This window comes from Ornithorhynchus anatinus, chromosome 21, assembly GCF_004115215.2.
Source record: "Ornithorhynchus anatinus isolate Pmale09 chromosome 21, mOrnAna1.pri.v4, whole genome shotgun sequence".
In the NCBI taxonomy this organism is placed as follows: domain Eukaryota; kingdom Metazoa; phylum Chordata; class Mammalia; order Monotremata; family Ornithorhynchidae; genus Ornithorhynchus; species Ornithorhynchus anatinus.
In genome coordinates this window covers 7,616,021-7,630,213 of record NC_041748.1, presented here as the reverse complement: position 1 = coordinate 7,630,213, position 14,193 = coordinate 7,616,021, and the positions used below count along the sequence as shown (strand labels likewise).

The 14,193-nt window shown below is 42.4% G+C and overlaps 1 protein-coding gene across 7 annotated transcripts in view; it reads left to right on the top strand.

Annotated features, from left to right (window-relative positions):
- GOLGA4 (golgin A4) overlaps positions 1–12,357 on the top strand; it is a 95,269-nt gene extending 82,912 nt beyond the window's left edge. For 6 of the 7 annotated variants that reach the window (XM_029049477.2, XM_029049476.2, XM_029049478.2 and 3 more), the window contains 3 exons: positions 5,129–5,215; positions 10,017–10,080; positions 11,921–12,357. In XM_029049477.2, coding sequence (XP_028905310.1) covers positions 5,129–5,215; positions 10,017–10,046 — 117 coding nt within the window. In that variant the 3' untranslated portion in view covers positions 10,047–10,080; positions 11,921–12,357. The remainder of the gene's footprint in view (positions 1–5,128; positions 5,216–10,016; positions 10,081–11,920) is intronic. The other variant, XM_029049475.2, reaches the window with a different exon arrangement.
- The last annotated feature ends 1,836 nt before the right edge of the window (positions 12,358–14,193 follow it).

The following is a 14,193-nucleotide window of genomic DNA, read 5'->3' as shown; positions in this document are numbered from 1 at the left end:
TGACCAGACATTCAGAAACTCTTCAACCTAGGCAGCCTGCTCCCTCTCTGCTTTCACTGCTGGCCCATTTCCTAGACACTGACTGCAGGCACAAAATGAGAACCACACTTGTAGTGGCCACACAGGGTGGTCGGTACCACGGAATCACAGAGTAGCGACCTGACAGAAGAGTTGGTACCACAGAACCACACGGTAGAGGCCTCAGAGAACAGTTGATGCCTCAGAACCGCACTGTAGCAGCCACACAGAACGGTTGGTGCCACAGAACTGCACTGAAGCAGCTTCAGAGAACAGTTGGTGCCTCAGAACCACACTGTAGCAGCCACACAGAATGCTTGGTGTCAGAGAATCACACAGTAGCAGCCTGACAGAAGAGTTGGTACGATAGAACCACACGGTAGAGGTCTCAGAGAACAGTTGGTGCCTCAGAACCACACGATAGCATACATAGAGAACAGTTGGTGCCTCAGAACTGCACTGTAGCCGCCACCCAGAGCAATTGGTGCCACAGAACTGCACAGAAGTAACCTGAGAGAACAGCTGGTACCTCAGAACCACACAATAGGGGCAACACAGAACAATTGGTGCCGCAAAACCACACCGTAGCAGCCAGATGGAACAGTGGATACCACACAACCGCAAGGTAGAGGCCTCAGAGAACAGTTGGTACCAAAGGCTTTGCAGAGTCATGTCACTTGTTGCTCCGTCTCCCAGGGTTTGGGCCCTCTGACCAGTTGCTACATGCAATGAATCCGCCAGTCAATCAGTCAGTGGTATTTATTGCATCCTTACTTTGTGCAGAGCACTGGACTAAGCACTTGGGAGAATGCAGTTCAGTAGAATTGGTAATCACTCAATGGTATTTTTTGAAAACTTAGTGTGCAGAGAAAGCGCTGTACTAAGAACTTGGGAGAATGCTATACTAGAGTTGGTAGACATGGCCCCAGTCCACAAGGAGCTTACAATCTAGAGGGGAGATGTACATTAATACAAATAAGTGAAGTACAGATATGTATATAAGTGCCTTGGGACTGACAGTTGGGTGAATATTAAAGCTGATTAACAAGAGCCCTGCCCTCAAGGAGCTTAAGTCTAGTAGGAGAGTCAGACATTAAAATAAATTACAGATAGGAAAAGCAGCGGAGGGTAAGAATATATACAGAAGTGCTGAGGAGTTGGGAGTGGGATAAGTATTAAAGTGATTAAGTGCTTAACAAATACCATTATTATTATCATTATAACAGTTATAACTGTTATAATAATTATGGCATTTGTTAAATGCTTATGTGCCAAGCACTGTTCTAAGAACTGAGATAGAATCAAGGTAATCAGATTGTCCCACATGGGGCTCACAGTCCCACATTTTCCAGATGAGGTAACTGAGACATGGAGAAGTTAAGTGGCTTGCTCAAGGTCACACAGCAGACAGTTGGTGGAGCCGGGATTAGAACCCACATCCTTTGACTCCCAAGCCCGTGCTCCTTCCACAAACCCAAGACAATAGGTGACACTGAAGGATGGGTGAATGGGATGGAGAGATGAGACGATAGGGAAGGCTTCATGGAAGAGATGTGATTTTAGTAAGGCTTTGAAGACGGGGAGGGTAGAGGTCCATCTGCCAGTTGATTAAAAATGGTCTCCAAAGACGTCACGTTCTGTGGGGCTTTAAACAGAGGCTGGCTTTTACTAACTACCCCACTCCCTATACTTCCATTTCTCAGTTTGTCAGTCCGTATAGGCAGTCATCCTGTCCCCTCCTATCTCAATCCTCTAGACTATAAACTCGTTAGAGGCAGGGAACATGCCTGCTACTTCTGCTGTGTTGTCCTCTCCTAAGTGCTTCGTAAGGTGCTCCACACATAGTAAGCACTCAATTAATACCATTGATTGATTGAAGGGGCTGAGGGAGAACCTTCTCTTTAGTTGACCTTTGCCCCCTAGGCTTTATCCTGTGGACAGGCTGAAGCTTTTGAGCAAGCAGCATAGCCTAGTGGAAAGATAATGGGCCTGGGAGTCAGAGGACCTGGGTTCTAATCCCGGCTTCTCCCACTTGCCTGCTGTTTGGCCTTGGGCACGTCACTTCACTTCTCAGTGCCTCATTTTCCTCATCTGTAAAATGGAGGTTCCATACCTTTTTTTTTAATTTTTTACTGTATTTGTTAAGCACTGACTGTGTGCCAGGCAACGTTCCAAGCACTGGGGTAGATACAAGGTAATTGAGTTGGACACAGTCCGTGACCCACATGGGGCTCACAGTCCTAAGCCTCATTTTAAGCACAGGGAAGTTGTGACTTGGCCAAGGTCACCCAGCAGATAAGTGGCAGAGGCAGGACTAGAACCCAGGTCCTCCTGACTCTCAGGGTCATTCCTGTTCTCCGTCCTACCTAGAATGTGAGACCTGTGTGGGACAAGGAGTATGTCCAAGTTATGATCTTGTGTCTGTCCCACCATTTAGTACAGTGCTTGACACATAGTAAGTATTTAACAGATATCACAATTATTACTGAGAAGAGGCTTGAGGACTTGAACTCACTGACAGGTCCTGTCTGTTGCCCACAGTTGGCACTTAAGCCATGATTCATGGGCTTGGCTGGCGTTAGGAATGTGAATTTAGCTTGGCAGGGATGACCTCTACAGGCAGAATATATAGGCATCCTCATGCGTGTACATGGAAGCGCTCGCCTATTATGTTACACTAGGGTTTTGGGGTTCTGGTTAGATTGATTAAGTAGTGCAATATGTGAGGAAAAATCACGATCTTCTCAGAGAAACACTTGTACAGACTTGGCAAGATGTGAAAATTCTGAATGCCAGCGTTTTTCTCTCCTCCTTCAACTCTCTTTGCTCTTAGTTGTACAAGAAACAGTTTTATTCCTAAGAATCCCCTGGGGTCACAGGAATTTGGAGAATGATGAAGACACTATAGACAATAAATTTAAAAGCATTTTATAGCCTTAGGGAAACCACTATGTGTTATTTTGCGATTGTTTCCGAGTGATTTGGGGTAAAAAGCTCCCTTAGAGACTATAAACTCCTTGTAGACAGGGCTCACGTCTACCAACCCTGTTGTTTTGGGCTCTCCCAAGCACTTAGCACAGTGCTGTCCACACAGTAAGCAGGTAATAAATACTATGGATTGATTGAATAAGAATATATGCATATTGGCTTTTTGGAATTTCATTATGCCTACTACTCATTCGTGCTTGACATTCAGGCAAGTAGGTTGCATAAAATCCCTGAGATTCAAGTTGGGTATTTTACTCGGCATGCTCTCAGAATCAAGGGTGCAATGAAGGATTTGAGGGGAGGAGAACAACAAGCCAGGGAAAGGGAGTGAAACCTTCCAAGCTTATTATGGGCAGGGAATGAATTTACCAACTCTGCTATATCATATTCCACCGAGTGCTTTGCACGCATTAAACTCTCAATAAATACGATTGATTGAAATTAAAATAAGCAACATGTGATTCTGGGGCTGATGGGGATGTCATGCTTTAGACAAGAACTTCAAATCGGCAGACTGTAAATTCAAAGTTATTTCATCTGAGAAAGTCATTTGTTGTGGTGGGATGATCCTACAAAACTAATTGACCAATTTTGTGTTCTCTTTTTTTAAATATTGAAAAGTTTAGCAAACCCTTCCAGCACAGAATTATGTTCCTATTCATTTTTTAAGCAAGAATTTTCAGCCTCTTAATTATTTTAATATTCATCCAGCCCCACAGCACTTATGAACATATCAGTAAACTCTACTATTTCCCTTATCTGTAACTAATTTTAATATTTGCCTCAATTATTTTGATATTCATCTCAGCTCCACAGCCCTTACAAACATATCCTTAAAGTTCCTTGAATATGGAGTTCCTTGTGGGCCAGGATCGCATTTGCCAACTCTATTATATTGTACTTTTCTAAGCATTTAGTAGTCAGTTGTATTTTTTCATTCAATCATATTTATTGAGTGCTTACTGTGTGCAGAGCACTGTACTAAGCACCTGGGAGAGTACAATATAACAATATAACAGACACATTCCCTGCCCATAAATAGGATAAATAGGATTTTTTTTATTTGATTGATTTATTAAACACTTACTATTTTCCAGGCACTGTTCTAAATGCAGGGGTAGATACCAGCTTATCAGGTTGGACACAGTTCCTGTCCCACATGGGGCTCACAATCTTAATCCCCATTTTACAGATGAGGTAACTGGGTATCAGAGAAGTGAAGTAAGTGACTTGCCTAAGGTCACATAGCAGGCAGATGGAGGAGCAGGGATTAGAACCCAAGGTCTTTCTCACTCCGAGGCCCGGGCTCTATCCACTAGGCTACGCTGCTTCTTTGCTGCTGAATGAGTGATTTCCCCCTCAAAAAACCTCACCACAGAACACAATAGGGGAAAGCTTCTGCCCCTCAGGAGAATTTCTCGGGAGCAAATGCTAGTCTAACACAGTGTATTTGCTCAGCTCATTGTGTTGCTCTTCAGAGCTGTCCTGTCTCGTGTTTTGACTAATTTGTCTTCTGCTAAAGAAACCCATAGGGTGTTTATTTAGGATCTGATTCCTAGCTTCAATAGGCTAGTGTGTGCTGCATATCTTGAAGGATGACCTAATCCTATAAATATTCAAGCAGTCACTTGGCGATATACAATATGATTCTCGAAATGCCTAACTCAGATCGTGTCCTCTATTCCTGATTCCTGGTTGGATTACTCCTGTGGAAAAGACCGGCCAGATTGATCGATGGAATAGAGATACAATAACAGCTATTTGCCTTCCAAAAATGGGCCTTCTGAAAATGGGTCCAAAATTTTTGAGCTTTTGGTTCCATCCAGTTGATGCTGCCCTGTGAAAGCCCCGTTTTTCTGAAACTGCCCAAGGGGCTTTTGGGATTTCCATTCCCTCTGTATAATGCATCATTTAGTTTTACACCTCGTTGTCCTGATGGATGGTATCAGCGTCCTCATCCTTTTGCATTGAGATCCTAAAGAAAAAGACTGTAGTTAATAAATCTCGAGGTAACACATTGCTAACATCCTTGGACTCGATTTACTTTGTTCGCTGTTAACAGGGGTTTTTTTTGTCTCCCTTCCCTCTCTTTCTCTCTCTCTCTCTTTCTCTTTCCTTGTAGACACTGGCCAAAGTGATCACCACTGTGCTGAAATTCCCTGCTGATCAGGCTCAGAAAGTCTTAGAAAGAGAAGATGCTCGACCTCGGGTAAGCAATTTTAAATGAACTCTAATAGATTATGTGAAAAGATTATCAGGTTCTGACCTTTCTCCCTTTTGTAGCCAGGCATGAAAAGTGAGGGAGGTGATGAAAATCAGATGTGAATGGATAGTTGTATGGGAAAAGAGTAACTCTCCTTTCCCCCAAAAAAAGCCCCGTTTTAGGCAGGGCTGCCACATATCACCCCCCCCCACCACCACCCCTATTTCGTTCTTTTAGTTTTCGTTAAGCACTCACTATGTGCCAGGTACCATACTAAGTGCTGGAGTAGGTACGAGGTAATCAGGTTAGACAAAACCCCTATCCCATATGGGGCTCACAATCTTAATCCCCATTTTACAGGTGAGGGAACTGAGGCACCAAGAAGTGAAGTGACATGCCCAAGTTCAAACAGCTGACAAGTGGCAGAGCTGGGATTAAAACCCAGGTCCTTTGGGATCCCAGAGACATGCTATAGGCCACACTTGGCATATTCAGGGGCCATTGGGGAATTTAAGAAAAAATGGATAGAGTTCCATTCTAATGTATTTAGCACCTCGAGGCCCAGAGCCAGGTAAGGCAATGTTGCTGTGCAATACCAATTCATTCAATTGTATTTATTAAACACTTACCGTGTGCCGAGTGCTGTACTCAGCGCTTGGAAAGTACAGTATAACAATAAACAGTGACATTCCCTGCCCACAGTGAGCTCACAGTGTAGAGTGAGGGAGACAGATATCAATACAAATAAATACAATTAATAGATATATACATAAGTGCTGTGGGGCTGGGAGGTGGAGGGAAGAGCATAGGGATCAAGAGGCTCCCCAGTAAATTAGTCCTTTTACAGAAAGTAGCCATTTTGAATAAACAAGGGAAATGGACATTTTTCCTCTGTATCCCGGCCTTGGCAGAGGAGATGATTCTCAATCTAATTTGCACATTCTCAACCGAAGTCCTCTTCTGCCTCTTCCCATTCAGGGCAACTGGCCTTGGAATGGATGAGATTCCCTCTCTCTCCTGAAACTGAACAGAGTCATTTTTCTGGTCTCCTGTTCATGGCAGGGAATGTGTCTATTTATGATTATATTGTACTGTCCCAAGTGCTTAGTACAGTGCTCTGCACACACTAAGTGCTCAGTAATTATGAATGAATGAATGAATGAATGGCTCGCTAGCTCCTTGCCACCCAACCCTTTGGGCCAACCCCCAGCAGAAAATGAAAGTAATGATGAGGTTTCCCCCTTCCCCCCTTCCCTTACCCAATCATTCTTGGAATTTGGTTTATTTCAAGCCCACTCCACATGTGATAAATATGTTGACCCGAGAAACTGAAACCCAGAAATCCCTTAAAAGCAACCAGCAGTAGGAACAGCAGCTATTCAACACCTACCTGGGCTAAATGGAGACCTCCTCATTTGGGAATAACAGGATTTCAATCTAGAACAGCACAAACAACTAGTTGTGTTTACTGTTTACAGAGCACTGTTCTACTCACTGGGGAGAGTACAGTGGAGCGCAGATAGGGATGTAAATTGGGCTCTCTCCATCCCTCTGCCCCCTCAGAAAGCTCTAAGTCACCTCTCCCTTTCTCCCCACTCCTTGCCCTCTGTAAGGAAAATCTCATCTGACACTTCGGGTTGTTCTTGAAAAATAGCTATTTCCAGGTGGGCTCCTCAGGGGTTTTCATTGGCCCTGTGGGCTACTAAACTCCTCTCAAGGAGCTCGTACACAGTGCGTGCGGTTTCAGCCAGGGTTCGCACTCACCGTCTGGAAGCAGAAGCGAGTCTGCTGTTCATTTGGAATCCCCAGGCTAGAGCAGCATGGCGTAGTGGATAGGGCATTGGCCTGGGAGTCAGAAGGACCTGGGTTTTGATGCTGGCTCTGCCACTTTTCTACTGTGTGATCTCAGATAAGTCACTTCAGTTCTCTGGGCTTCAGTTACCTATCTGTAAAATGGGGATTCAGTGCCTGTTCTCCCTGATACCTAAAGGGGACAGGGACTGTGTCTGACCTGATTGACTTATCTACTTCAGTGCTTAGAGCAGAGCTTGACACAGAGTACAAATACAATGATAATAATGATAATCACTGTAAAAGGTTTGAAATGTAATCTGGCACTCTGGCAAATCTACAAGAAGTCATTTTCAAAAGAGGAAACAAGACAGGCAGGACAAACCGTATTTGCCTGTGTTCACACATCCGTAACTTGTAGATGCCTTTGTTATTTCAAGCGGGGTTGATGAAAAAATCTTGGGTAAGGAAGCAAAAACCAAACTCTAAACACATCCTGGAGCCCCCTTTATCCTCCATTAGTATCGGGCGGATGCGGTTGAGAAAAAGTCTGGGCTATACAACATGCAGACAATAAAGTTTTAATAGGGCATGCATTATTTAGCAGGTAATGCATCCAGAAACTTTCCTCATAGACTTTGATGACTACTCGTTTACTCTTGTACTGTTGATTAAAAGTTTTCCATTATTGCTTGCAAGACATTACTTCTCACTTCCCTCCCTCACACCCCTAATCCTTCTCACTGTTGTTTTTGGGTTGGGGGAGCCTTCAGCAACTGGTGAATAATAAAGGCTTAGCTCATACAGCTCAGAGACCTAAGCCTAGTCTCAAAAATGTAGTTTACAGAGAAATTCTTTGTATTTCTCTTAAATACACTCACCATCTTAAAATTCCACACAGAAGCTCCAACTCTGGAAGAAGTCCCTAAGCAGGATGTTAGAGAAAATAATTCTTAACTAGTCCCCAGGAACCAGGTGAGGTCTTGGCCTAACTAGATGGGACAAAAATCAAAATTATCAAAATTAATAACTTTAAGCAACTGAAACTTTTGTAAGGAGGAAATCATCCTAAATAATTATTCCTGACTTGGGCTTGTCAGAGAGATGACATTTTCCTAATGTTCCCAGGATATGGCAAGCAGCATGGCTGAGCGGCCCTGGGGATTGGAAGGACCTAGGTGACTTTGGACAAGTCGTTTCACTTCCCTGTGCCTCAGTTATGTCATCTGCAAAATGGGGATTAAGAAAGTGAACTCCATGTGGGACATGGACTGTGTCCAACCTGATTAGCTTATATCTACCACAGCTTTTAGTACAATGCCTGGTAGATAGTAAAGGCATAAGGAATTCCATAAAAAACACCCTCAGAGTCTTTCATTATTAGTGGATATTTACACTGCTATCTAATCATGTAGATTGTTTAAGTTGTTTTACTGTCCTGTAGACCATATCTTTAGGGGCAGGGGAAGTGCTAATTCTGTTGAGGTAACTGAAGAACAGAGGAAGTGAAGTGACTTGCCCAAGGTTACACAGCAGACAAGTAATGGAGGCAGGATTAGTACACAGGTCCTTCTGACTCCCAGGCCTGTGCTCTATCCACTGGGTCATGCTGCTTCTCTGCTAAGTGAAAAGAAACTAGGGAGCTGGCATTATCTTATGTCAAATGTAAACTGGCTTCACTCACTCCATTCGAGTCAGTCAAAATATGTGAAAAGATTGAGAGAGAAGAGAAGGAAGGTGTTTAAACCTAGGTAGAGAGAGAACCTTGAAAGAAAGATATTATTCATTTGAGCTATTGTGAAAGATCAGTAAAAGAGCTTTGTTGCAGATGATCCCTTTAACGACCTTTAGGTTCTCCTACCACCGAAGCAAAGGTGAAAATGGTAGCTGGTGGCATATTGTTTTGATTTAGGAAAATAGGTTTCCAGTCAAATCGATGAAAAGTATAAAACGCTGCTACTAACCATTTACTAACATCTTAGTTTTTGGTTCTCATCTGCTTTGAGTGGTACTTTGCTACTGTTCACTAACTCATCTGTTGAATGTAAGTGTAAAAGGTAAATGAAGTGAGGTTTCCGGGACTAAAATTGTAACTGCCATATTTACTGGCTTAATTACCTCCTCTGCATAATTGCCTCTCACCCGATTTTTAAGGAAGAAATACAAGATTATTTTTGGTATCACACAATTGTCAACAATGATAGTCACTGGGGAGGGGCAAGAGGAGGAGGGGAGGGGCAAGAGGAGGAAGGGAGAGGTAGAACCGATCAGAAACTGTCAAGGCCCAGGGGTAGAAGGAGCAGAGGGTGAAAAAGTCAGACAACGCAAGCAGAAATGTTACAGTGCTTGCAGCCCTTGAGAAAGTACAATTGAAATGAGAGTTTCAAGGGCCCTCTTCCCTCCTCTTCCTTCTCCCCTCCTTTCTTTTCTCTCCCCCTCCCCTGCTTGCTTGACTTAATTCCCCAGGTATTAGCCCCCTCCCATGTTTTGGGGTTGCCAAAAGTGTGGAAAAGCTGTGGCTCCGTTTTGTGAGCAAATACGGTAGCTATCAGCTGCCATTATATTTATCTTCCCATTGAACAAAGGTTGAAGCAGATTTACCCTGTGACCTTTCTTTTTAATGTGCAGCGCATTCAAGGAATGGGCCATACCACAATATAAATGTTTATGATCAAATCTGTGAGTCTCTGACTTAGGGAGTTATGTAATTTATAAGAATTGTTCCCTGGTCAATGTTTCCTCTAGACAGCTTTTTATTATTGTTCTTTTAGACTATGAGTACCTAAAGACAAAATTCATATGATGATTACTTGTGTGATCCATTGTAAACCGGGAATTCTATTCACATTGCCTCAGACTTCTTTTAAGAGGAACAGAGTTTTTAAAATTTGCCTGCTCGAGGAGAAAAATAGAAACAATTTGTCTGATCCCCTGAGCTTCATGTACATGTATCCATTATGTATTTTGTTCACTCTTGAAAATAATCCAATAAGCTTTTTTCTTCCTGGCTTTATAGTTTGCCTCTCCTCGCAGTGGTATCTTCTGAGTAAACCATCAGTCTGTGCTTAGTTAGCATGTGGGTGAGTTAAGCATATTACGTATATTGTATCTTTTACACTGAGGTCAAATATATCACTTGCAACTACCCCTTTTGTGAATTTCTTTTGCTCTTTGTGATAAAAATGATGATTGCATGAGCTAATTCTGGTGTTGTCTAAATTATAGATTCATAATATGGTTTCTGCTAATTATTTTTTAATGCCATCCTTTAATTTTACCTTTTTTTTTAATCAGATTGGGTTTAAATTTTTCTCGGGGATTATTAGGAAAGAGATAAGAAAAGTTATGGGTTTCTATTCGTTTTTAATCATTCTCCAAGGACTGTCTTTCCTAGTTGCAAAGAGGCTAACGAGTAAATTAGAATCATTTTGGTCGGTGATCTGAGACTTCTCATTTTATTGGATTACCAACAGTACTGGGAGTCATGATGATTTCTGCATTTGAGCTTTCTCTTTTTAGATGATTTTAATTCTACATTTAACGCCAATCCTAATTTGCTTCAAGAAAATCATTTATGGCTGCTTTGTCATTGTGTAAAGTGTGCATCCGTTACATTTGCCTTTAACTTAGTTGCTTCCTGTACTCAACCAAACACTCCCTCGAATAACCCACACAACTTTAATTCATTTCATTTTATAATATCCCTCACTGTCTATTCAGAGTTATGATAATGATCAGTTTGATTCCTCTTCCACTTGAGTTTGAATAAGGTAAGTTCGACATACAAACCGTAACTGGTTATAGTTTTATGGATATCTCTGAAGTGATTCTGAATTCAGTTTCCCTACAGAGGTCACCATAGGGATTTTAAAGTAGCAAAATGAGAGAGGGGTTTTTAAAAGTCTTCTACACCAGCTTCCAGTTTCATTGCTCAGCACAATTTCCGCACGTCCAAGGTTTACTGTGTTACAGTGAACGTTACAGTGAACGGCTCTGAGAGTTTTGTTGTGTAAATTAGTTTAGACAAATCTCCTGACTCCATTATCCTTGGTTTAAATTCCCATTGGCACTTTTAGCTTAGTGCATCTAACCTGCGGACATGAAGATTTTAAAAGTGCAGTCCTTATTCAGGGAGTTGAATCTTGTGATGGCTTGGCTTTTCACAACTCCAGGGATTGAATGAAACTAGTCCACAAATTCTAAATATGGCCCATAGGATCAGACTTTAGTGCCATTTGTAATATTGCTGCCAAGCAAATCAAGATGGGGTTTCAAGAATGCACAGAAAATCAGGGAGATGCGCTCTTGTTGGTTAGGAAAATCAGATTCCTTCCTGGGGGTAGCTCAGTGAAAACCACTTTTCAGAACATCATTCACTAAATTAAGACTATACAAGTAAAATTTATGACAATTTGGATCGGCACTTAGCCCCCGCTTTCCGCCGAGTCTAAAGAAGGAAACTTGCAACCCATTCTGTGGCTGACCCAGATATTCTAGCGAGAAACACCGAGACTTCTTGAGTCCCCAGTCACCATAGGCAGATTTAGAGAGACAGAGAATGAGAGAGACCATTAAAGACCCTGGAACGCTGTCTGAGTTTAGCCTAAAACCAAAGGCATAGACACAGAGCCCTAGTAATGAAAGGCAGATGCATTTAAAAGCACACCTTTTATTCCTCAATTTAGATTCCTGCACCATATCAAAATCAGGTTTTACCCAACTCCTCTGAAATTTCATTTTTGCCTGTAGAGGTATCTAAACTATGTAGCTCAACTCAAATTCCCTGGGATTAGACATCCAGGATACTTTGGGCCCTAATCCCTTGTCTAATTTTGTTTGTACTACTTGAAAATAGTTGCCTTCTAACTTGCCTTTTTCTCTCTCCTTCCCCCCACCCCCATTCTTCTTTTCCCTCTCCAGTCATGGCTACAATTTTAGTCTTGAAGACATTTTCTAAAGATTTTTTCCCAATACTGCTGCTTAGGAAACCTTCGCTTCCGGGTCATCTTTGAGAGCTGCAATGAAGAGAGAGGATTTTTATGTTTCAATAACTTGTGCAATACATTTTGAGGTGGAATTTAATAGATGATTTCTGGGTAAATTAAACTATTTGATTATTCTATTACAACTTGAGTGTTTGCTAAAGACTAGTTCTTTCGGCTTTTGCCTATAACAAATCCAAATGGCAGTACCTCATTTGTTTACTTAGTTTTTGTACTTATATTTTCCAGAAGAAGAGAATACTACTGTAAATTGTAAATAGGTAATACCTAACTCTCATTTGCTGATCTGTGACTGTTGGCAATCTTAATCTGGGAGGAACAGAGGAAAAATAAAAGTTTATTTACTGTATAAAATCCAATCTCCATGTTTCTTCCTTTGGTGAAACTGCTTTTTCTACTAAAAGGCACACTCAAAGCAGCTTAATCCCAGATCATTGAGGTATTCATTAAGTGCTCACTATGTGCCAAACACTGTGCTGGTGTAGATACAAGATGATCAGGTCCCACATGGGGCTCACAGTCTAGGTAGGTATTTGAATCCCCATTTTGCAGAGGTGGGAACTGAGGCACAGAGAAATTAAGAGATATAGACAAGTGGCAGAGTCAGGATTAGAACCCACAGCCTCTGACTCCGAGGCCTGGGCTGTTTCCACTAGGCCACGCTGTTTCCCATGTGCATAAATTACCTATGTCTTAAGCAAATACAAATATATAGAACATGTAAACTCACCATGGGCAGTGAACTTGTCTACCCTAATTCTGTTATACTGTTCTATTGTACTCTCCCAAGTGCTTAGTATAGTGCTCTGCACACACTAAGCATTCATTAAATAGGAATGACTGATCCAGATTGTCCCAGACAGTTTGTCGTTCACCTCCCCAGATCGTACGATTTCTCCAGATCTCATCTCTCTCTCACATGCTGTAATTGTATTCAGGTTTCTGACATTTCTCCTTTTTTGTGATAGCCAACCGTTCAGTATAGAACAGAAAAACGGAGAGGTTTATCACTGAAGGCAGAGGCCGGCAAAAGGGGAATGATGGTCAAAGAAGCTGAGTCCAAGGTACTTTTGTCTGCAGGGATGACAGAGAAGCCCATTGTATTCCAAGCTTCATGTACCTGTCCTCATGTACCTGTACATGTACATGTACCTGTACATGATGCTTCATGTACCTGTCCTCAACTTAGCCCATGAGTCTCAGTGCTCATCATGTGTCTATCCCCAGCAGTTAGCATAGTGCTTAGCACAGAATACGTACCCAATAAGTACCATGAGTAACAGTTATGAAGCTTGGAGCCCTGGGGGGGTTGTGCTAATCAATCGAGCAATCAGTGGTATTGAGCACTTCCTGTGTGCAGAGCAATGTGGTGAGCACTTGGGAGAATACGATACAGCGGAGTTGGTAAACACGCACCCTGCCCGCAATTATCAGTCAGCCTATAAATAGTATTAATTGAGCTCTTACAGTGTGCAGAGCACTATACCAAGCTTTTTTGGAAGGGTACACAAATCAGAGTTTGTAGACACCCTCCTTGCCCACAAGGAGCTTACACTCTAAATTACAAATGGGGGAAATGGCAGTGTAAAGGAATATATGGAGACTGCATAATGTGCCGTAGGACTCAGGGGTGATGGATGTCAAATGTTTAGGGTACAGTTCCGAGTCCCTAAATGTCACTCCTTGTGGTTGGAGTACGTGTCTACCAACTCTCTTCTATTGTACTCTCCCAAGAGTTTAGTACAGTGCTCTGCACCCAGTAAACACTCAGATATCTAGACTCTAAGCTCGTTTGGGTCAGGGACTGTGTCTGCTAATCCTGTCGTACTCTCCCAAGAACTTAGTACCGTGCTCTGCACATCATAAGTGTTCAGTTAATACCAATGATTGATTGATAGTGGGCAAGTAGGGGAAATGAGGGCTTAGGGAAAGTAAAATGGAGGAGAATAATAATTACGGTACTTGTTAAGTGCTTACCATGTGCCAGACACTGTGCCAAGTGCTACAGTGGATACAAGCAAATGGGGTTGGACACGGTCCCTTGTGCCATGTGGGGCTCACATTCTCAATCCCCATTTCACAAATGAGATACAGATACAGATTAACCCAGGCACAGAGGGGTTAAATGACTTGCCCAAGGTCACCGAGCAGACAAGTGGCAGAGCCAGGATTAGAACCCATGACCTTCTG